Genomic DNA, 23,372 nt, shown 5'->3' on the forward strand with positions numbered 1-23,372 from the left:
TTGATTGGGTCTATTTTCCTCAATGTTGCTACTAAGAACAAAATCACGAACACCCTACACTATCTCGCTCCTTATTTATCAGACCATGATTGCTGCTGTTGACATACGAAAATTCAGAGTAATTTCACAAACTCTAATTTATTGCTTGTTTCAGAACCAATTTGATAGCAACATTCATAACAAATACTTGCAAATTTTCTACTCCCAGCCCACAATAGCAGCTGACCATTCGCAAGAATTAGTAAAGATGCACAGGAATAATAATAATAATTGAAAATAAGTTATAACTACAGTGCTTCCTTTTCCTTCCTGTTCATACCTTGAGCATTGCTATGAAAGAGCACAAACCATTCATGAGAATTAATAAAGCTGTACTAGCATAACCATAACAACTGAAAACAAGTTATAACTTCTGTACTTTAGACCAACAACATACATAAAGGGTAAGTGAGCTGGTATTATTAATTTGATTCACTTTAAACTGATGGCCCCCAATACTCTCATATTCAAGTCATACATTACCTTTGGATCGGTTGGGAATAATTTCAATTAATCTTAGCTTTTCTTTCTGACAATGGAGTAACTCCATCATGAATCCTAAAAAGCACTGAAACCAAAAAGCACCATAGCCCCACCAAAAAAAAAAAAAAAAAAGAAACCTCCATTGATGTAAACCACCTCAGTCATTTCAAAATTGTTTAAAATTTGAATGAGTTAACTTCATACACACAGGAGTTTTTCACATCAGATGCTCTTTAACCTGCAGCAGCCAGCATGAAACTGGCATAAGCTCTGTATAATGTGCTTTCGTTTCAACAGAAACGCAGTCACGTGCCCACACTTGATCCAGATTAAATTTGCACTCATTGTGATCCAGGAGTATGCAAATCTGGTGTTGACGGACATGAAACCATGGCCTTATATGACAGCCCAGATTTAGATACTTTGCATATTTAATTAACAGGTTTTTCAATATGTTTTACCCTTTAACATATCCAAAAAGCAGCTGTAATGTTCTTTTCCATGTAAATCATTAAAGTTAGATTTAAGTAAAGGAAACAAGAAATCAGAAAAAAAAATATCTCCCATCACAACAAACTTGAGTCACCTGTGAAGGGCTGTAGACATGTGGTTGCAGTCAATTCCAATAGGTAAAATAAACATACAATGGAACAGCAATTGAACCACATCTACATACTGAAACAGCCAAAAAATGAGAACTCTTACCTTTTTCACTAACACTTTCACTTTCAATCTCTACATCATCACAACTCGTGTACTCCGGAGTGGATGCCAATTCTTCTTCTGAGCTACTTAAGGAAACCTGGCGCATTTTACCTCCCTTTTTTGTTTTATGGGGCTTTGGTGGCGGAGGTCTGACAGATTCAGACTGGTCTGAGCTGAGCGAATCATTCCGTAGCATGGTCTCCATCTTTTCACGTTTCGTTTTCCGTACGGCAGAATTGGGATCCAAATGGTGTTGTTTCCTTAATGAATCAGAACGCCTCATGTCTGGTCTTTCCAGAGGTATTGGACTCCTCCTAGGTGTAGGAGGGCTATGATTTGTGGTCCTCTGACGATTGGGACTTGGTCCCTGAGCCTCTCGAGTTCTTTCCATAGAGTACGAACGTTGATTTTCCATGGCAGCTCTGCGCTCAGACACGGATCTTTGTCTTGACGGTCGTTCCATCCTCAGCATAGACATCCGAGAATCTTCCAACTCAGTATTTGCCAAAGAGACGTCACTATGTCTCCGTTCATGACGTGCTCGGGACACTTCAGCATGGATACGCATTTGTTCCTCGTAAGGTTGTGGCTTGACCGGATAACGAGCCAAATTAGGATCACTGCGGTATCGTGCCTGGTATTCCTCTTCCCTCCGCTGCCTTTCATATTCTTCCCTGTTCTGTGCATCTTCCTCCTCTACCGGATACTCCTTGGAACGCCTTCGACTCCTTCTGTTGGAATCTCTATAATCACCCAGGTCAGGCTCTTCATATAACTGAGGCCCACGCTGTGACCGCCTATCCGAATAGTCTGATGGTGACCTGGGCATCGCACTGTCTGATGGAGCATACTGTGAGTATTCGTCTCGCTCGTCCCTTTGGTCGTATCTTCTGTTCTGTTCTCTTGATATTGATGGGCTTCTTTTCCTAAATAATCATGACAAGAAAGAAAAATAATTGTGTCAGTATTTCTTGTAACAAAAATATACAGTTAATGCTAATTAAATGGTAGAACGATTAACTGATGGAAAAAAAAATCCATTCATTGCACTTCTTTGTGAAGGTGCTTGCACATTTTCTGTACTAAATTAAAGAAAGCATGTCATGCTACAAATCTGCTTATGGTGCACAGTTTAAATCAAAAATAGCATTAAAGAAAAAATGCTAATACCACATTATAAAATATAGAATACAAATACTTACACGGCTTTGTACTCATAACTGCTTTACAAGTACCAAAATTTTATCATCCTTTGTAAGAATTTTACAGCAATATAACTTGGCCATGTACTTCCATTTCATAGGCTTTTATAACCAGTATAGAAATTAAAGCTAGATGGATCATTCAGTTAGTTTCATCTCTTAGCAGCCATTATTGCTTAAAACCATACATTTCAGTTCCCACAAAAGTGTGATGTGTGCCAAGGGCAGGAACAGGACAGACAAAGATCCAGTGGCAGCACTTGTCTAAATCAGGTTAACTCAGAAAACAAATTTATTTCTGTTGCATAACATGGGAAAGAGCTTCAACGCCCTCCCTGTCTGACTTGACAAAAAAACCCTTCCCATCTATACTTTGGGCAATGGTATTAGTCCAAGTATTTGAGCACGACATGCCAGCCAGATGCCAGGATGGAGTTTCTGTACCACATTAAGCACTGGGTCTTTGTCATAGGTGGTATCCAGCCAGAGACAACCTCTGAGGCTTCAGAGGAAGATGAAAGGAGTTATCAAGAGATATTGTTTCCTAACACAAATGATTGACTGAAGCGTGTGATTTTATTATATCAAATATTTTAACAGAGGATGCATCTGGAATGTATTGTGGATGCTATATGTTCTGTTTGTTTGATACAAAGTTGTTTGCTACTTGATTAGAAGAGATCGATTAAACAGGGAGTAGTGAAAAAAAAAAAAAAAACCAGACTGGAACATCAGATCCTGCCTTTATCAATCCTAACAGGATAATGAGCATTGCAAATGCTACTTCCAGCCATGTCCAGATTCATACTTAGTTTCTCACACCAGATGGATCTGAAGGAGTTACCTGCAGGGAACAGGAGCACAGATCCTAGATGTGGATAAAAGAGACTGAGATGGGCTGTCTCTGGGATAAGATAGATCAGCTCAACCTTTAAGTAATGGAAAATATGTATGCACACCTATTTTTGTGTTATCATGCCTTTCCTCTTACCTTTAGTTCTATCTTTATAATTAAGATCCCTTTGAAAATGTTTTCTGCCGTCACAAATGGCCGCTAATCCTGAAGGACAGCCTTGCAGGCAGCATCCACGATATCCTGCCTAGTGTCAGGAAGGATGGGGAAAAGGAGAGTGAAGACAGAGCCCTGTTACTGCTAGAAGGGATAAGGAAAGGAAAGGCTTCAGCTTAGTGAAGGGGAGAAGGAAACACAGCCTTGATGCCCAGAAAAGTGGAAAGGGCTCTACCTAGCTAGTAGGAGAGAAAATGCTCTTCCCACAGCCAGAAAGGAAATGCGGTCTCTGCTCAGCAAGGGAAAACCACGACTGTCTGAGCAGAGTGGGGATAACTGGTGAACTGGCATCCTGTCTTAGGTACCACACAGGGTCACTGAACAGCGCTGGAATGATTTGGACCCAGTCTTGCCTTGTAAACATTAAAGTACTTGAGCCTTAGAATGGCATCTGCAAATAAGGAAACTAATTCAATCTTACAAACATGCAAGTCTTCCTGTGAAGCATGACAAGCAATATAAACATCATTGCGATGCATATTTCCTTATGGTGAAGCGGAGATGTCCTATCTGTCTTATTAAAGTGTCATGTCAGTACCAGCACAAATCACAGCCTCTGCAAGTTTAACAAAAACTCCGTGGATTCTGCTACTGGGGACTCAAGTTAAATCGTTCCAATGTGACATGAACAAAGTTTCATAAGGCTAAAACCAGAAGGACCAACAGGAGCAGACAATCAGGACAACAGAACTACCAGAACCCAGACAGTTTGCAAAGACAGAAGTTTTCACTGAGACAACAGAGACAGATGTGGAAACTTACTTTAAGGAAGATAAATATTTTTCATTTCAAAACTTCAGCTGACAAAAAAAAAAAAAAAGCCACATCTCAAAGTAAGTTGTTCCAATAGCAAATCACCTACATCGCTGAAAATTTCTGCCATGCCTATAATAAAAATATGCCTGATCTCACCTCCCCAATTCTGTCCCCTATGTAGGTAAAAACTTTTGTCTCTATGCAAATCCAATTGGAATAAATGGCACTCAACAGACATGGTATCGATCCATGTGGATCTCATTGCAAAATTGAGACAAATGTGTTTGCACATGGAATGCACACATCCTCTACTGTTAATACACTCTGTATACTCGGTCCATGCTGCAGGTGGTGAGGCAGTGGCCCAGGTTGCCCAGAGAAGCTGTGGATGCCCCATCCCTGGAGGGGTTCAAGGCCAGGCTGGATGAGGCTTTGAGCAACCTGGGCTAGTGGGAGGTGTCCCTGCCCATGGCAGGGGGGGTGTAACTCGATGATCTTTAAGGTCCTTTCCAACCCAAACCATTCTGTGATTTTGTGTGTGTGTGTGTGTGTGTGTGTGTGTGTGTATGTATATGACTGCATGTCACAGTGTCCTCATATGGATGCAAAGAGTAGTTGGACAAATCTCTTCTGGAAACATTGCTGCTACAAAGTCATGGGGGAGAGGCTGAGGGGATAAAAAAGTATAAGTAAAAATGTATGAGTAAAAATGCTTATTGTAGTCTTTTTGTTGAGGCAAATGTATGCCTCTCAGGAAAACACATCATCTGAGGAACTCACACAAGATTTTCTAAAAAATCCACTCTTTTTTCTGGCATGAATGATGTTCATGAGAGGAGGATGTGCCAATTTAGCATTATATTTTTATACCTCTTACACAAGCATTTTCTAACCTTGTCTGTTACATTTACCACAAGCAGTCATTGCTTTTCCTCCTTTTTTTTTTTTCTAGGACGTGAGTACAGGAACACCACCTATGGCTGAGAGAAATGCAGAGATCAGCTGGGTCCTCAATCTACTCCAACCTTTCATGAAGGAAAAAGCTTTACACAGGTGCCCTGCACAGGAACAAATAAGGACCTTCCTGAAAACACAACCTTTTTCTTCAGAGAAGCATCCTGACAGATAAAAGTAACTAATTTCATTCCTGGCCTATGTTGATTGGGACTATCAAACTCCCTTTCCAATTAATTTCATCCCTGTTGAAGGGATCTAACTTCTCTACCAAGATCACATGCCAGAAGTTGTAATCCTACCCATCAGAAATAAATTAACTGCACCTGTACACCTGATCACGGAATGGTTTGGGTTGGAAGGGACCTTAAAGATCATCGAGTTCCAACCCCCCTGCCATGGGCAGGGACACCCTCCACTAGCCCAGGTTGCCCAAAGCCTCATCCAGCCTGGCCTTGAACACCTCCAGGGATGGGCCAGAAACCTTGCTGGCAGGAGAGGGCTCATCCTCCTACACACACAGTTGTACAACATATGCCGTACATTTTAAACTCGTGTTATTAAATCATGGTAGGAGGAAGAGTACTCATGAAAACTTAGGGCCAGTCACTACTATTCAAACTCTGCTGTTATTTTTAGATGAGAAGCTAATTCTCACTCACCTTCACAAGCTTTTGTCTAATCCATTTCTCACCATTAACTACCTCAAAGATACCTTAACAAAAGCTTTTCCTCATGTACCTCCAGCTAGATACACCGTGGAAAATGACTACTCCTGCCTTTCCAGGACTTTCCTGGAACATGAAAAGTTAAGAGAACTGTCAATGTGTGTCAACAGCTGTGATTATACACCCTCCAGTTGCCAGCCCAGCTAAGCACTATATAACTCTTGTCAGAAGGATTGCCACCTTTTCTGAAGAGGTTACCACACCGCTGAAAACTCCTCCAGGACATTTGTGATCACTGCTGCTTTGAAATCATAAGAAAATAAATTCCCTGTTACGGTTAGAAAACTCTTCATCAGGCACATTCTATAAATATTATTTTTTCAGATACAAAAAACTGAAACTTATTTTCTACTAATTATCACCATTTTTTTTTTTAATTTATCAATACATGACATTTGGTCTTTTAACACACATCTCTTAACCTTACATTGATGGAAACCTTATTTGCACTGCACTATGTACTATGAAAAAGCAAATAGCTTGACTGTAGCCTGACCTCTTGCTCATAAAGTTCAATTATTGAACTGCCCCACACTACAATAGGAAGTACTTAAAATATGGCACGGAAGAATATGAGCCAGCTATTCTGCTTTGATGGCTCTGATTTCAGTAATCGAACTAAATAGCTTGAAAGCCTTTGACATTTCATTTTTCTTCTTCATGAAGACAAAACACTATTCTGCATTGATTTAGATTTTTAAAAAATTAACCCAAGCATACTCAAGAAAAGGAAATTTTAAAAGATAAGTTTCCATCACATTTCAGAAGCCACGGATGTTCAGAAACACTGTAATATGAACAGTATTTATATCAGGGTCAAAACTCAGTCTCAGATCTTCCTGGCTACTGATCTTGTTCTCAGACCAACAGAAGACACATTTGAACTGGAGAAAACTTTCAAGAAAATACCATTCTAAAGATATGTTCAAACATATGGGTACCTGAATTCATCTACATTTTCTTGGAAATTTTTATAAATAAGAAGTTTTGCATCAATAAAAAAATAGTAAGGTCTCAGTGGGCCTAAGCCATCATCAGCTACTTGAAAACTGAATATTGGTCACCTGCTTGTAAGAACTAATTATAATTTACGAGGCAATACTTTAATGTTTTGGTTTCTGTTTCCTATAAATTAGCAAGGAATAAATTTGACTGCAAAATTAAAACTGAAAATACTTCTCCCGCACATATTGCAATTTTGCTTAACTCTTCAAAATGTGATCCTTTCAGTACACGAAATAATTCAGGGAAGGTGAAAATTCACATTTCCCACTGGAACTCTGTCACAAAAGCCATGCAAGGGACAGCGCTTCTTGTTAGAGACCTCATCAGATACACTGAGCAGAGCTTTGTCTCCTTTTCTGCATGGCTCCTGTCAGGAAAACAGCATTTGTTGGTTCCTGAGAGATCATATAAGAACAGGTCTGCTATTCTAAATACCATTATGACACTTTGCAAAAAAGTTCGTAGGCTGCAGGAAGGTGAGCTGAACACCCTATGGCCCTTGCAACCAAAACTCCCTTTGCCATACTGAAGAATTTGAAAAATGTTTACCTGGGTTTCAAAGTGTTTCTAAGAGACTAGCTGGTATTGATTTAACTCCGTTCCTTATTCTCTACTTAGAGAACTTTTGCTTTTGCTGAGTCACATTGTGCATTAGAAATCATTCTGCACGCTCTCCAAAGCAACTATGGCTCCAGCTTATTGAAAAAATAACTTTTTCTGACTTGTAAGCAGTTCCAGTTTCTACCAAGGTCTCTTTCTGCAGGTCTTCTATGCTGTCTAGTTTTATACTTGCTATGTAACATCCCCAACTCCTCCCCCCCCCAAAAAAAAAAAAAAAAAAAAAGGAAGAACATAAGCAAGCAATGCACGATTTGCAAGCTAATTCACCTAAACAAACTACTCTGATAAAAAGTGAAGGTATTTATTGCATTTCTTGGTCAATATAGTTTTAAAGAGGCTGCCCTGAGGTACATCTAACACTCAGATATCTCAGCAATTCACTAAGCTCATCTGAGAAGTTATTTCATTTCTTATTTCAGCCATGCCGTAGAAATTTTATTTTATAGCAACCATATTTTGAACCATTAAAATACCCTCTTAAATATTTCCAAACAATAACGAATTATGATTATATTTACTGAAGCATGAGAGTGATATAGGAGATGTTGACCGCTATTAGATTTTAACTGAAAATATAAATTCACCAACTGCAGGCTGGTATCAACTGAACGAATGAAAGGAAACCTATAGTAACCACACATTAACATAATTAAATTCACCACGGATAACAATTTTGCTTTGAACTCGACATAATTGCACAGACATCTAAAAAAGTACAATTACTTCAGAATCATGTATTTTCTTTACAAGCAATTCAACAAAAATTCAGCACTGCGGCTTTCAAAAGTTAACATCAATTGGTGTGGGGAAAAGAGTTACAACATGGAAAAACCAAGGATCTGCTGAACAAAACTAGTGATTTTAAGTATCCATCAAAAAGTTCACAGACGGGGAAAAATGGGACTAGCAGCAGAAATGGCTTTGTCCTCCTTTTGACTGAGTTTTCCCTAGCCCTTATATCATATAATTTGATTTTAAAGAATTGCAAGGAGAGAGATAAAATAATTATATTTTAACCTTACTGTTCATTCAGCTACATTGATGGATGCTTAGCTTTTACAAACAGGTTAAACATACAGAGATTTTTCTTTATTTCTACTTTTGAGCATTTTCAAAATTACTATTTGACTAATTATTTCCATTTAATATATAAACAAGAAATATCTCACCTACTTTTCCAGTAAAATCTTTCATTAAAAAGCTAATAATAAAAAAATGCTAAATGGATTAAATTGCTTTGGAGAACAATTGGTCAGAATGTGCATTCTCCTTATCTGTCTCAGGACCGACACCACAGAAATTTGCAAAAGGGTGGAATCAATTAACAGCTGCCATACAGCAATATTCAAATGAGTTTAAAACCCAGGGTGTTAAAAGGATAGTAGGTCACAAAACCATTAAAACATAATAATAAGTTAATGTAATACGGAACTGGTACTAAAAAGGACTTGAAATAATATAAAATATAAGAAAATCCCAAAATTCTGCATATACTCTTTTTATGAAAAGAAATCCAACTTTTCAATAAATATTTTTGTCACAGAAAATAAAGTACAATTTAAGATATTAATTTAAAGAAAGGTGCAAGATTTTGTTAAAGATCCTATTCTCTTATATCTGAAGCACAATAAAGGTTTTCAGTACTTCCATTGAGCTCTTTTTTTTTTCTAAAAGTAAAACACATCTTCCTAATCATCCCCCAAAGGAACCAAAAATGCTGAGTGTTACACACTGTTTTCAGAAAATACATTCAGCATCTTTCTTCCTTGCTTTACCTTTTGATGAGCCACTGCACATCTGGGAAGTGGGAAGCCTCAGGTTCATGAGAATACATCAATTTCTGTTCTGGCTAGGTCTTTCATTTAATCCTCTAGGTTCAGTGAAATCATATGAACAGTCTCTTAATTCTGAGACACAATTTTTAAGATATATTTTACAATCCTTTCCCTTCCCCCAAAATGCAATTACAAAATATAAGGCATCTAGGAAAAAAAAGAAAACCAGTCTAGTATATGAACCAACAGCAATCCAAGTCAGAGAGCTGACCCAACGGGAAGCTATTGAGAGCATGAGAGGAGTGTTACGGTTTAATGCTGTTACCATGTGCTGTATATAGCTGGAGGTCAAGTAAGAATTTACCCTATAAGGAGGATTATGGTACTTAGCTGATTAGTGCCTTGCTACAGTACTATTGCCTACCAATGTACACACTGGTCAAGGCATTTAATTTAAACTATTTTTTAAATGGTGCCGTACCCGTGTTTCAGGTTTTATGTTACTAGGTCCAGCATCTTCTTTGTGGTGTGGGTCTCAAATGAAATGATGTAGTATCTATTCTTTTTAGTTTGCAACAAGTCAAATTTTGACATAATTTTCAACCATTAGGCTAAAATAGCTGCAGCATCGACTTCAGTCTGATGTGCTGAACATACTGTAGAATCAAAAGTACCTTTTTGTCTACAACTTTAAAAAAACGGTAAAAATCAATGGACTCATTATTTCTAGCAACAGTCGTCAGAACTCACTTTCAAAATATGGTGAGAACGTGAAAATAACAGAAAGCAAATGTGTAGAGAGTCTCATTTGCCTTAAATAATTACAAATACATTTTTCCACAATTTCACAATATCTTCTATCTATGCAAACTAGCTTACAAACAAATTATGTTTAGTATAAAGCACCATACCCCAGCCAGATTTGACTGTAATAAATTTAAGCCATAAGAAAGTGGCATGACACGGGAAAATTACAGACTTAACAGCAAGCTAGATTTTCTCCACCTCAATAATAGTGAGTTCATACTCCTAGAAAGAGCATTTTGACACCAAAGGTTTTCCCACAGCGCTCACAGTGAATTTATTATAATCCACTTAATCTATACACCCTTGCATCTGATTTTGAGTCTAATATTTTTAAAGTGTTTCGGTTTCTTACCACAGGGATCATTCAGCTGGTGCTTTTCCCAGCAGTTGAAAGTATCCAGCTTTTTCAAAGGAAACCTTCAAGTCTGATGAAGATGAGAATTTTTTTCAAAGAAACACTCCATTATTACTGGGGTATTATCACCATTAAATAAAAAAGACAGCTACTTCAATAATGATCAAACAGTAAGAAAAAAATCAGCAACATGGGCAGTCCTATGAGAATTGTTTTGCCTAATAACATCTCTGCAGACTCCTTTGGGTTCTTGAACTCCTAAAACTGTAACTTTATTAATCAATGAGAGTCAGTGTATCTTGTCTTTTTGCTCTCTCTCTTTCTTGTATCCACAATCACAACATAGATGTGATCTCATACAATGAACTTTAGTTTTAAAATATCTCTATGGTTCTTATTTCAGTCTGGAAGAGATTAAATGGGTCCTACTGAGATGTTTTGTTTCCATAAAAGAACAAGCAGAAAATAACTGCTGTGAGATGTCCATGAAAATGAGGTAAAGGCCCATTATTAAATCCAGTGAACTAAATTGGTGGTGGGCTGTGTGAAGCAGCTTCTCCAAGAAAAAGCTGGCAGGCTAAATGTATTCCTACTAGGAACATCAGCTGGACCACTATGAAAAGAGACAGGTGCATTTAATAATTCTTGGAAATTACCACGGTACCTAAAACCTTAAAAATCCTATTCAACTGTCATTCTCAACATGTGTATAGAAACAACCTGATTTCAAGAAATATCAGCAGAGACCATCCTTGGTTTCCCAGCTCAGATCTCTGAATTAGATATCTTTCTCAGAGCTACCTTGCTTTTCTGCAGTGCTGAGACCAGCTCTGGATGTTCCCCCTTCTTGGGTTCGGATCATTTTTTAGAGATGTCTACGCTACAGTAGGTCTTCCACAAAAGAGGCTCAACATGCAGCTTTCCAAAGAAGAAAATTTATTCGCAGATCTTCATAAAAATTGATATGTCCCAGTACAGACCCCTGAGGGACACCACTTGTCACTGATCTCCATCTGGACATTGAGCTGTGGACCACTACCCTCTGGATCCGATCATCCAACCAATTCCTCATCCACCAAACAGTCCATCCATCAAATCCATAGCGCTCCAATTTAGAGAGAAGGATGTTCTGGGGGACCGTGTTAAAGGCCTTTACAGAAGTCCAGATAGATGACATCCACAGCTCTTCCCTTCTCCACTGATATAACCACACCATCATAGGAGGCCACTAGGTTGGTCAGGCAAGACTTGCCCTTGCTGAAGTCATCATGGCTGTCTTGAATCACCTCCCCTGTCCTCCGTGTGCTTTGGCATAGCTTCCAGGAGGATCTGTTCCGTGATCTTCCCAAGCACAGAGGTGAGGCTGACAGGTCAGTAGTTCCCAGGGTCCTCCTTTCTACCCTTTTTAGAAGCAGGTGCACTGAAAATACTGGCCTCTTCTAGCAGGAAGCAAACTAGTGTTGTATAGCCCTTGCAGAACTGCTTGAAACACAACAGCTATGAAGAAAATTCAATAATATATGGTTGTGTCTCTTCTGAGAAAGTTGTGTGGGAATCAAAGGCACTTTAAAATGACACTACTAAAATAAACCTAGTCATGTAACACAAACAAGCCCTTAGATGTGTTCTGCATTCTACTGGATGAAGATAGACTTAATTACTCTAGCGCTACTTGAAAAAGAAAATAAGATGCTGGGGTTTTTATATGCCACAAGAGAAATGAATGCTCGTTTTGTAACTCCATGTGTACATAAATATCTAACTAATTCATGCATTACAGATCCTGTCAACAACATAACCTGCTTTATCCAAGAAGGTAGTTTTCGGTAGGATTCTCCAAAGTCAAGATACAAATAGGGAAATTCTGACTTAAGTTCAGGGCTGGGTATTAGACTTTGGACCTAACAGTCACTTCTTCCAACAACAGCATTTCTAGAGAAGGTATGAAAAGTAATGAGAAGGACAATCAAGACCAACTAGGACAAATTGGCAAATACCTTAGAAATACTGAGAGGGAATTTCTCAAGCCATCCAGGTTCTCAGCACTTTCAATAATACAAGTCTGTTATAAAAATGAGAGGATTCTCAGTAACTCAGTCCTAAGCAGAATGTGAGCAATCGGCTAAGAAAACACATAAAGGATCAGGAAAAGAGTAATTAAGGAAAGTGATGATTTAAAACACTTTGTGAAGACACTCTTGAAAGCTTTCAGAGATTAGTGATGACTTCATCTTTCTCAGTACTGTGTCAGAGTGTTGATATCAGTAGTATTTTTTAAGCTAACCTTTACTTTCGTTGTTAAGCTAAGCAACAAGGAAGGTTCAATGTATGCTCACTGAAGCACTTGTCAAGCATAAGAGCAATTGGATGTCAGGCTGAGGAGCCAAGCAAACTCTGCAAGACTATAAAAGACATTCAAGATGCTTGAGTTGACGGAGCAGAAAGAGAAGATCAAGTTTCTGTAATTTTACAGGAGAAAAACTATCAAAATAGATAGATTTGACGTTTACAGTTGGCAAAGAATATCTCATGGTGTATAGCAATTTTGAAATGCACATCCAGGTAATCTAACACAAAACATTTACAGGATTAAATGATTCATATATAATAATGAGAGAAGGATAACCATTGTTTGATGTCCTTCCTCTACAGGATGTTTTTTTCCAAAAATTAGATTAGTGCTGGATATAACTGAAACTTTGCTGAGAAGGACAAAGCAAATCAAATTAAATTCCTTATATTTGGCCTTACTGTGGCACAAAGCTCATTTATCCTCATCATTAGGGTGATATTTCCCAAAGCAATGGATTAGATTATTTGGGTTTATATGGATGATATGCTATTAGTAACACAACCTAAAGAACTTTTACCTTTCCACTATCTGGCCACTTCCCTACAGCTGTAAATCCTGTAGCAAGACGAGAAGAACCAGTGGTACTCTGCTGGAATTTTGAGTTTGATTTATAATAGATAGAAATGGGGCAGTGGGAATGGGGAGTGGGGTGGGCAGGGAAGGGGGACAAAGGAAGTGGGGAAGTGGATAATTATAACTGTGCTAAAAATTGTTGCTGCAGATATAAATATTTAAAATATAGAAAAAAATCTTGAGAGCATTACCATCATCAATACATCATAGGAAAGAAAATGGGTTTCTAAAAGCTAGTTTTGTGAAAAGTGAACGGAAAAATATTACTGTGTTAGACAGAGATTTCTTTTTCAGCCTCTTTTTGCTTTTTTTTAGACTAGTTTAGAAATATCTCTGAATGGAGAATTCAGGTGCAGCTACTGACTAACAGTGTAAAGGCTAAAAACTGATGTTAATGACACAGAAGCATTTTCTAGCTAGCATTTGACCAATATTAACAAAACATTGGGCATATGAAGAAAAATTCCAGCTTAGCAAAAACGTGAGAAGAAAAGGTATTAGATCAGTTTAACTGAAAGTAGAATCTCTACCTATGACTTCAAAAGGATATTCCATGTTATAAAAACACAGTAAGTAAAGCATAAATTTCTTTTGGAGAATAGAGGAACTTTATGACTTGTTTTTCTCTTTCTCAAACATTTAAACTAAGAGGCAAGCGTTTTATCTGTGCTTCATGCTCTATTGTGCTTTACTTTGTTGGTTGGCTATTCTGCACTGGGACTGCTCTTGTGCCTTGTGACAACTCTGTTCCACTAGAGAGTTTAACAACATACAACAAAGTTAGACTAAATATGAGGAAAAGAAGTCAAGCTCTTATGTCATTAGGAATAACACACATTTCTGCAAGACAGCAAATTTAACATGTAAAACATGTTCATAGCCACAAGATCCAACATTTTGCCAGACATTTTGAACCTCTTTGTGAAAAAATCTTCAATGGTACAGGCTCACAGGCAAAGACCGGTCAGCAAAATACTTGAGGACGTTGCAAGGCTGGCAAAGCCTGGCAATGATGTGATTCATCTTAATTCAACTTATTATGAAATTCTGTTTTCCCTCTTTCTCAACAAGTTGCCTTAGGAGAACACTTTACTGAATCAAAAGTCATTTTCATTTCAGGTCATCCTAACACTTGTAGGATCACGTTGTCTCACCACCTGCAAACAGTACTTATTTTAGTTCAAAAATTCTGGATTTAAAAGTCTCACTTATACAGGAACCTGGACTTGATGTTTCAGTTCCAGATTATCAGGGAAAACAGATCTATTCATCACATCAAATGAAGTTTTTAAGTTTGTAATAGAAACAGTGAGATGATTGGCATTTAATGCAAATCATGTGCAATCAGAGAGACTAACACAGGAGCCTATAAATACTGTAAGAACCTGGACTGGGGACTTGATCAGGACTATTCTGTTATCTTAAAAATCCAGGGGAGCTGCAAGCAAACACAGAGATTTGCACTTCAGTGAAGTGGATTAAAATGCTTCATTGTTTCATTTGGAAGTTCCATGTCTTGCAGTCAGCGTTTAGCACTAGTTGACACAATGGGCAAAGAAGCTCAAGAAGGGACGAAGAACATGAAAAAAGTTAAACTGAATGAAGTTGTATCCAAAAATATAATCAAATTTTGCTTAATAACAATTTGACAAAAAGATAAAGCTGCACATCAACATTACAGCTTTACAAATACTGTCTACAGAAATCAAAGACAAAAAAAATCAGTACTAGGAAAGATAGACACAAAAGGAAATTCAATACAGGATATTTCTAATCTGAGTTTCTGTCAATACTTTACATTCTCTGTAACAGCAATGCTTGTGGGAAACAAGGAGGGAGTGTTGTACATTGTCTGTGTACACTGTGCAGGAGCTGAGACTTGCTGGGTGTAAGTACAGGCTAAGTACCCATGCAGGAACAAACTGATATACTAATTTATTTAGTTTATTTCTGGGCACACATGCCCAGAAAAAATCCTGCTTTCAAGATGTTTCTTATTATTCCCATTCCCAAATTTTCAAAAGATCATTTTGTTAGTTTATTCATAAATTGTATCTTCTGGCTTCCAATGGTTAGGAATGATTTGTCCCTTATTCTTCCTTCTTAGAATGGATATTGCTACAAAGAGTATTCTAGTCCGGAACAGGAAACAATTTCTTGCTTACAGCATTTGATACTGTCTATGAACATTTGTCACTGTCTATGAACTCAAAGGAAAGGAGAGGGTTAGCCAAAACATGTAGGTCCTAATCAGCCTTTGACTAGCAACATGGCAATCATTTATTTCTCACCTGTTTAAAAAAAACCCCACACTATTTTGTACTCCAAAAATCTGTGGATGGACAAGGTTATGAAGATCATGAGGGCTCTATAAGATATAATCACAAACTCTTTACTTTTCAGCAAATCTCCTTGATAGAGTTTAACAAGTAGGAGTATAAGTCTCCATGTTTCATTCTTTATGGCAAGCTTTAAGGTGCCTGAAAATGTCTCTGTGATTATTACCTCATTAAAATAAAAAGTGCTAGGTGTCCCTGTAAAAATGCTTATATGAACAGCCTCTGGAAGTGAGAAATCACAAGTGATTTTGATGGGGACGTGTAAAAAGAAGTTTTATCACATGATTCAACGACCAAGCTGAAGCACCAGCAGAACAACTGAATTTTTTTTAATATATATTACTTCCAAAAATTGAGAAAAAATGAGTCCTCTGGACTTCTATCTTAAGCTATCTGACTGTTAAAGGGAGCTCACACAGACATGTTTTCCTTTCCTGATTCCCCCTGTTGTCAAGCTAACCGCTGTCTAACTAGAATTACAGAATCAGAGTCACAGAATGGTTAGGGTTGGAAAGGACCTTAAAGATCATCGAATTCCAACCCCCCTACCCAAATTATGCTAGTTCAGTACAGCAAAACGGAAATGCTCCGAATATTCTAGTACATAGGTTCATTTCTCCTGGTGCCCCAAAACTAAACGTAAGTTTGTTCCCGTACCACAACCTGTACACCAGTTTTATTACAAAAATTGTTTTCTGCTTATGCCCTTTTCTAAACTTTCCAGTTCTTTACATGTTCCATAGTTGACTGGCATATTGAGGCCAATAATACAAGACGGCAAAAGAGCAAATAAAAATCAATATACCTTACATAGATATGCATTTCTTTCTTCTAGTTGCTCTTCCCAAGTCCATGCATGTGCCTGTTCTTTGCCAACAAAAGTATCTTGTGACCACGGCAAAATCACAACCTTATCGACATGGGGATCCAGGACCTCTGTATTCCTACATCACATTTTAACAAGCATTTAGCTTTCAGGCAAAGTGCCATGATCACGTCCAACTGCAAAATCAGATCTCTTCCATTAGAGAATGTTTGCATCAGGCCTTCCAATAAAACATATTTTTAAAGCACTCATCTTCAGAGCCTTTTTCTGAGAGATCATACTATCTTTTCAGGTCATCTCTTATGACACCCCATTCTCAGGGTAGGCAACAAGAAAGCAGATTTTGTATCTCTTCATATGAATTGGAATTATGGAGGCTTTTCTCAAGCAATGATTCAAGATCAGCATGGGAAATAAAATTGAAACACACTGATGTCCAAAGTGGATACAAAGCAAATAATAGCAAGAGTTTAAAAGGGAATTTAAATTAAAAGACTGACAGAATTCTTGATTTGAGGTGATCTGCACATTTGTCTTACACTAAGGAAGTAGTACACTACTAATTACTCTACAATTATTAAAAATCACTTTTACAGTTTAAACAATTTAACATGGTATATTCACCACTCTTAAACAATATATGACTCAAACTTCCCAAAAATTTCAAACAAGTACTTATGCAATGGATGGGCTACTGCACATCCAGAACGTGACCACCTTCAGATTATTCCTCTGTGCCTTCAGGATAAGAAGGAATGGAGAGACAGAAGAAAGAGGGAGGCATACATCAGCAGAACTTCAAAGAAAAGGCTGGGGGAAAAGAAACAGAAAGAGAAGCAAGACAACAGCATATGCAGCATAACCTCCACTTACTGTAAATGAGGTTCCCTTCATTAGATTAGGAGAGCTATTTAGGGGTTCTGATATCACCAAATTTACTCCAGCGAGGAGTCTGAGGTTCTCAAAAGTACCCAACATCTGAGTCCATATTTCATGGCTTTTCCCAAACCCATTACTTTAAGACAGATCATCTTCACCAGAAAAGCAGTTTTCCTCTTATTACTTATATCTCAGTAGAAATGCTGCTGTTGGGGATTTAAAACCTATTTATAACTTTTCCATAACACCCAGACAAATAGAAGTCTCAACTTCAGAAATCTATGTGAAAAATTATTTTAAATGAATGTTTCTTGAAAAAATAAGCCCTAGCTACAGTATGATTTTTTTTTCAGAGTAAATTGTAATATGGCAAAACACTAATAAGTCTGAACATTCTTTTGGAATATTCAGTATAGAAAATTTAACAAAAAAGTGACTAGTTGAAAAAAAAAATTCTTATATTCCGACTATTGTTTTAACAATGCTTTATCTTTTTTAAAAAAAAAACTTTACTATGCTAAAGACTAAAAACTATTCTAGTATCACTAGGAAATTTCTGTAGTGTGACTACAGAACATTATTGCACCATCTTTTAAGAATTTGTCACCCAGTCCTTGAGAGGCGACATTCTTGTCACACGTTTTGTAGAGGGGGTTAATAACAGAAAAGTTATGCCGTCAGGATAACTATCGGGAGTCAATAAGTTTTAAAGCCTATTGAAAATGCAAATCATGAAATCAAGTCCACATATTCAGTCCTTTCCAGAGATTTCAAGAAGATTTAACGCTGGGATTTTTCAAAAGGAAACCTGACAATAGGAAATAATTACTCCATGTATCACCGGATTTTGTTGTTGTTGCTCTAGTTGTCTTTACTGAAACTTCTCATTTGCTCCTTGCTTTTGCTAAATTAAAAAAAGACAAAAAATTAGTAATACTGGGTCAAATGCAAAATTATGCATTTCTTGAAAGGCATAGTTTGACATTCATTATCTGCACCTATTTCCTATGAAGATTACTGGTAACAATAACATGGCATCCTCTAAAGAAATCCAGACCTCTAAATCTGAAAAAAAAAAAAAAAAAGAAGACCATAAAAAGGAAGAGATATCTCATTGTTAACTCTCACACTAAGCTATATTTTCTGATGAAAACCAGAATGTCAAGAAAAATGTCTATATACAGATCACTTGAGCCTTTATTTTATGTAGCTAAAACTAAGTATTGGTGGGAAGCCTGGTTTTTAAAAGGACAAAGATGTCCAGACATAACTTCAATTGTAATTCCAGGCATGCCCAACAGATACTGCCAATTTTTAAAATACGGCCAGAGACCTGTCAGAGAGATGATAGCTGGCTGAGACAGTGGGCAGCCATGCCATAAGTTTAATAAAGTTTCAAATCTTTTAACCAGCAGAGTGTTGACAATGCCGTGAGACAGCTTCACCGTAAGCCAGTCTGCAGCGCTCAAACAGCTACCATCAAAACCTCCAGCGACGTGAATGTTTATGAAATCTCTGCCCCCCCCAGAACTCAAATATCTTTTCCTAAATCCCACATTTCTGAAGCAGAAAGCAATTTACAAGTATTTGTAAAATACTTTTGAAATAAATGAAGGGAAGCTTAAAGATGTTAAGCTCTTGTAGTTAAAAAGTGCCATTGTTTTTCTTGTCAGGATCTAACGGGGATGTTGTGCAGGGCATAACATGACTGCTTGATCAAAAACCCGAGAGGGAGAGAAGAAAAGATACTCCTCCTTTGAAATATAGCACCCACATTTGTCACATTTCCAAATACATTTATATGGAAATTTCTCAATTATCAAAATTCCACATGCCCCTGAAGTATCATCCTCAGGCTTAGAAAGCCTTGGAAATTTTTACTTATGTTTCTTCTCTTGAAAATCATTCTTCAGTGCATTCTTTAATTTGAGGTCTCTACACATCACGGCTTTTTAAAACCATAGCATCCCTTACCTCCAAGCCAATGAGATTGGACAAACTTCTATTATCAGCTTAAAACAGCCAACATACCAAAATGCAAATAAATTATCTTTTTCTAGTATTCATAAACAAAACTATTTTTAAAATACATAAAATATTATAATTATTTTAGTAAAATTTCTAGACCTCTGGCATAGACTATTTAACTCATTTTATCTATCTTTCCCCAAAATTCATTATATCATGAAATAATTATATATAATAGCTGTTTCAGTGTCAAAGTGGTTTTATATTCTACTAATCCATATATTTTTTTGAAAAGTTAAAGGGGTTCTTTTGCAGTGAAAGGGACAGGTTTTAAAAATAACCATAGTGTTTAGCTGATATTCTCTAAAGCTCCATACTTTTCATGCCATTATCAGAACTAGAGAATACATGCTGGGGCTGCATCGTACTTTCTGGTTGAAAGAACAGCAAAAGGAGACAACTGCACATTTACTCTGATATTCACTACAAAAAACCTTCAGTCCCTGCAAAACAAAAAACATACATGTTCACTCGGAGGGACACAATAAAAATGAGAATACAAGATCCTTTCAGCAAATAATGACTCATGCATTCAGTCTTTGTTCATTTTCTCTTATGGCTCATATGAAATGCTCCAAAATCCTGGGTCACTGAATATACAAAATGTAACTTGCACACTTAGGATCAGGAATACATCGTCTTTTGCAGACTTTTTTAATAATAGGATGCAGCTAACCAACTCAAAATATGCAATGCAGTCTAGTGAATCAACGATAAAAGCGCTATGCCTCAGTCTATATTTGTGACTGTGCTTAAGAAATGTAATTAAGAAATGTAATTAACCGGCCAAGAAATAACAGAAGAATCTAAACAGAGCTGGAGTCCTCAGAGAATTCAGCGCCCTGTACAAACACGAGGTTTTCAGCAGAATTCTCAGAAAAAAAACTGTGAAAATAAAATCATCAGAGGAAAATATACAGCAATACATAAGCATCCTGCTTTTCATTTCTTTTCCAAGGTGCAGGCGCCAAAAAAAGAAGAAATATCTACAGTAATTAAGGTACTGGATCAGCTATTCAGCAGCATTATATTCCAAGAATATTTAGGATGAACACAGATTTTAAAACCTCAAAAGGAGACTGACATCTTTTGAAAACTATTATCTCCACACTTCTGTGAATCACCAGATATTATGCAATAGCTCTGGATGTGTTAAAATGTACTTAGTTCTTCCACCCAGGTTTGTAATAACAAATATTTAATTTATCTACTTATTGTTTAGCCACTGCAGATCAGGGAGATGCATAACAATTTCACAGGAAGAGGCAGACTGACTATTTGGTGGGTTTTTTTTATTATTTTTAAGAGTGAAGGGTAACAGAAAAGATTCAAAATTTGTTTTACAGCTAGCTTTTGCAGTCACCACTCTTGCACGTAATCCCTTTTACTCTGCCATGTATGGAGACCTAATCAGTTTGCCTGCTTGTAGGAAAAATCATGAAAATTTAAAAAAAAAAAAAAAAAAAAAAGAGAGAGAAGAATTGCTTACCTTACAGTAATTGGATGAGATGTATTGCTTTGATGCACAGACACCTCAGGCACTCAACATGTCATCTTAAGGCCATCGATATTTGTTGGGGCCGTACCTGACTGCTCCCACCCTACTCCCTCCAAGGCATGAAAAGGGCGGTGTGAGGACCTGCAGGTCCCTTGTCCCTGCAGAACGCAGGTGGGACATCCCTCAGCCGTGAGGATGGAGGAGGTACCATGCCTCCACACGCACAGGATGCCTCAAAGAACCTCAGGTATTGGCATCCGCTTTCTTTTTCTAATGACTGGCCATCAGCAACTCATTTCTGCTGACTCACAACCAGTAACCTGATATGCAGAATCTAGATGCTCCAAGTCTACCTAAAAATGACTCATACAATTCTGCCAAAATGAGCAGCATACCTATAAGCCTTCATAAAGAAATAGTATCCCATAAATGTTCAGATTAATCCCCAGGGAGCAGCTTTTTAAGAAAACCTCCAATCCACTCCTGAAAGTGAAGACTCCAGTTCCAGCATGTTCATCTTCATTTAAAATAATTCACAGAAATATTAAAAAACAAGCACCCCTACCCCAAAATGTCCAATCACCCAATATTTCACAGTATTTTATTCAGGGCAGAGTGACTTCCCTGAAAGGAAAAATAAAGAAAAAAGGGGAAAAGTATTAATTCTGCTTCTGTAAGCCTGTTTAAAATTAATTGCAGGGAAACATAGAACATTTTCTAACTCAGGGTTTAAAAAATGTGATAAAAAGGTTAGTCAAAAATATTTTCTTCTCAAATTCTCTTCAAAACTAGACTTGACCATGGAACTGATCTGTCAAAGGGACATTAAATTTCAGTCTTGCTAACAAAGAAAATAATTATTTTGATACCATTTTGCTCATCATGTTTAATATTGCATTAATCCAGTTATCCCTATCTGTTTAAAATAATTTATCTTTTACTGCCAAATTACATTGGAAAATTTAAATGCTTAATTCAAAATATATTAAGAATGCATACACAGGGTTTGTATTTTTGTTTTACTTTAATACCTAGGTTAGGTACCTATATATTCCTATTTTAGTAAACCACATTTACCTACCTAAAAGGGAATAAATACTATGCCTAACATATCAATTATCATTACAAAGACAAAATTAATATGAAGATAAATTTCATTGCTACATACATTTTGCTCTGCTCAGTAACAATAAAATCTGATCTATAACGTAGTAAGTGTGTGTGTATGAGATCTCCCATCTGAAACTCAGCATATCTAGAAAAAAACAGAACTAGAAAACTAAATACCACAAGTACCAGAAACCATATCATACTGTACCTTCAAATAAAAATCAAATATAGTGTATTTTACTCTAGAATTAATAGGTTTTACTCCACCTGACCTGCTACATTAAAGATGCGAAGAAAATAGATGGAGGTTAAATAGCACTATACAATACAGGACAAGAACCTTAATTTTTAACATATACTTTAATGGGTGCACACTGACTTGCCAGTGCTTACAGAGCATTACATTTTGTCTGAGTACTTACATGGGGCTATTCAAACACCCTCTAAGTTATCTCAGAGAATTTGCTCTCCCCAGGCTCCCTCTACAGTGAATGGAGAGAGGCGGGTGACTCTCATGGCCAACTCGGAGCAGAAAACTAAGTTTAGGTTCTCTGAATCATCCCCTGGAGAACTCATCTCTCTCCATTGACTGTGAGGGGAGCCAAGGGAGATGAGCTACAAGCTAAAGTTAGCTTTTATGGATCTGTTGCACAGTATCACATTATGTAAAGTGTGAATAAACTATCAGTCCTCATGGCAAGAACGAGCATCCCCATCTCTGACGGACAATGCTTTGTGAAAAATCAGAAGAATCATTCATTTATATGTGTCAGTTTCCAAAACTACTAAATTAAATTGAAACTTCATAAATAAAGCCCTCCTGATACTGAACATTACATATGAAGATGTTCAAACTAGCAATCATCATTGTCATCATTAAGACTCAATTGTAAATCCAGAAAAAAAAGTAGCCTTAAACACATTACCAGCCTGGTTTTCAATAGAACACCTGCCTTTTTTACATTTTTATTTTAAAAGAGACATTTTTAAATTTTAGATTTTCAAAACTTATATTTTCTTTAAAGCAAATGGAACAACATTATATTGTATATATATTATATACAACTTTATATTTTCTTTAAAGCAAATGGAACAACAAACCTCAGACCCAAGGGCCTGGGTAATCTCACTTAGTTTGAGAAAATAGCAGTTGAAGCACTCCAGAGCAAGCTCCCTAAGTCACCAGTGACTCCCACAGAGTAACTAGAAAGAAATGGCACTATGAAATTTTAGATGTCTATCATGGGAGGAGATTATTTTTTCCCTA

The 23,372-nt window shown here is 37.1% G+C and overlaps 1 protein-coding gene across 1 annotated transcript in view; it reads right to left on the reverse strand.

Moving 5' to 3' along the window:
• The window catches only part of LOC104461117 (regulating synaptic membrane exocytosis protein 2-like), a gene marked incomplete at its 3' end in the record, with an annotated part of 117,434 nt that overhangs the window by 61,344 nt on the left and 32,718 nt on the right, over positions 1–23,372 (reverse strand). The window contains exon 2 of the mRNA XM_010072590.1: positions 1,228–2,153. Within this exon, the coding sequence (XP_010070892.1) occupies positions 1,228–2,153 (926 nt within the window). The remainder of the gene's footprint in view (positions 1–1,227; positions 2,154–23,372) is intronic.

This window comes from Pterocles gutturalis, unplaced genomic scaffold (assembly GCF_000699245.1).
Source record: "Pterocles gutturalis isolate BGI_N339 unplaced genomic scaffold, ASM69924v1 scaffold17352, whole genome shotgun sequence".
Classification (NCBI taxonomy): Eukaryota; Metazoa; Chordata; class Aves; order Pterocliformes; family Pteroclidae; genus Pterocles; species Pterocles gutturalis.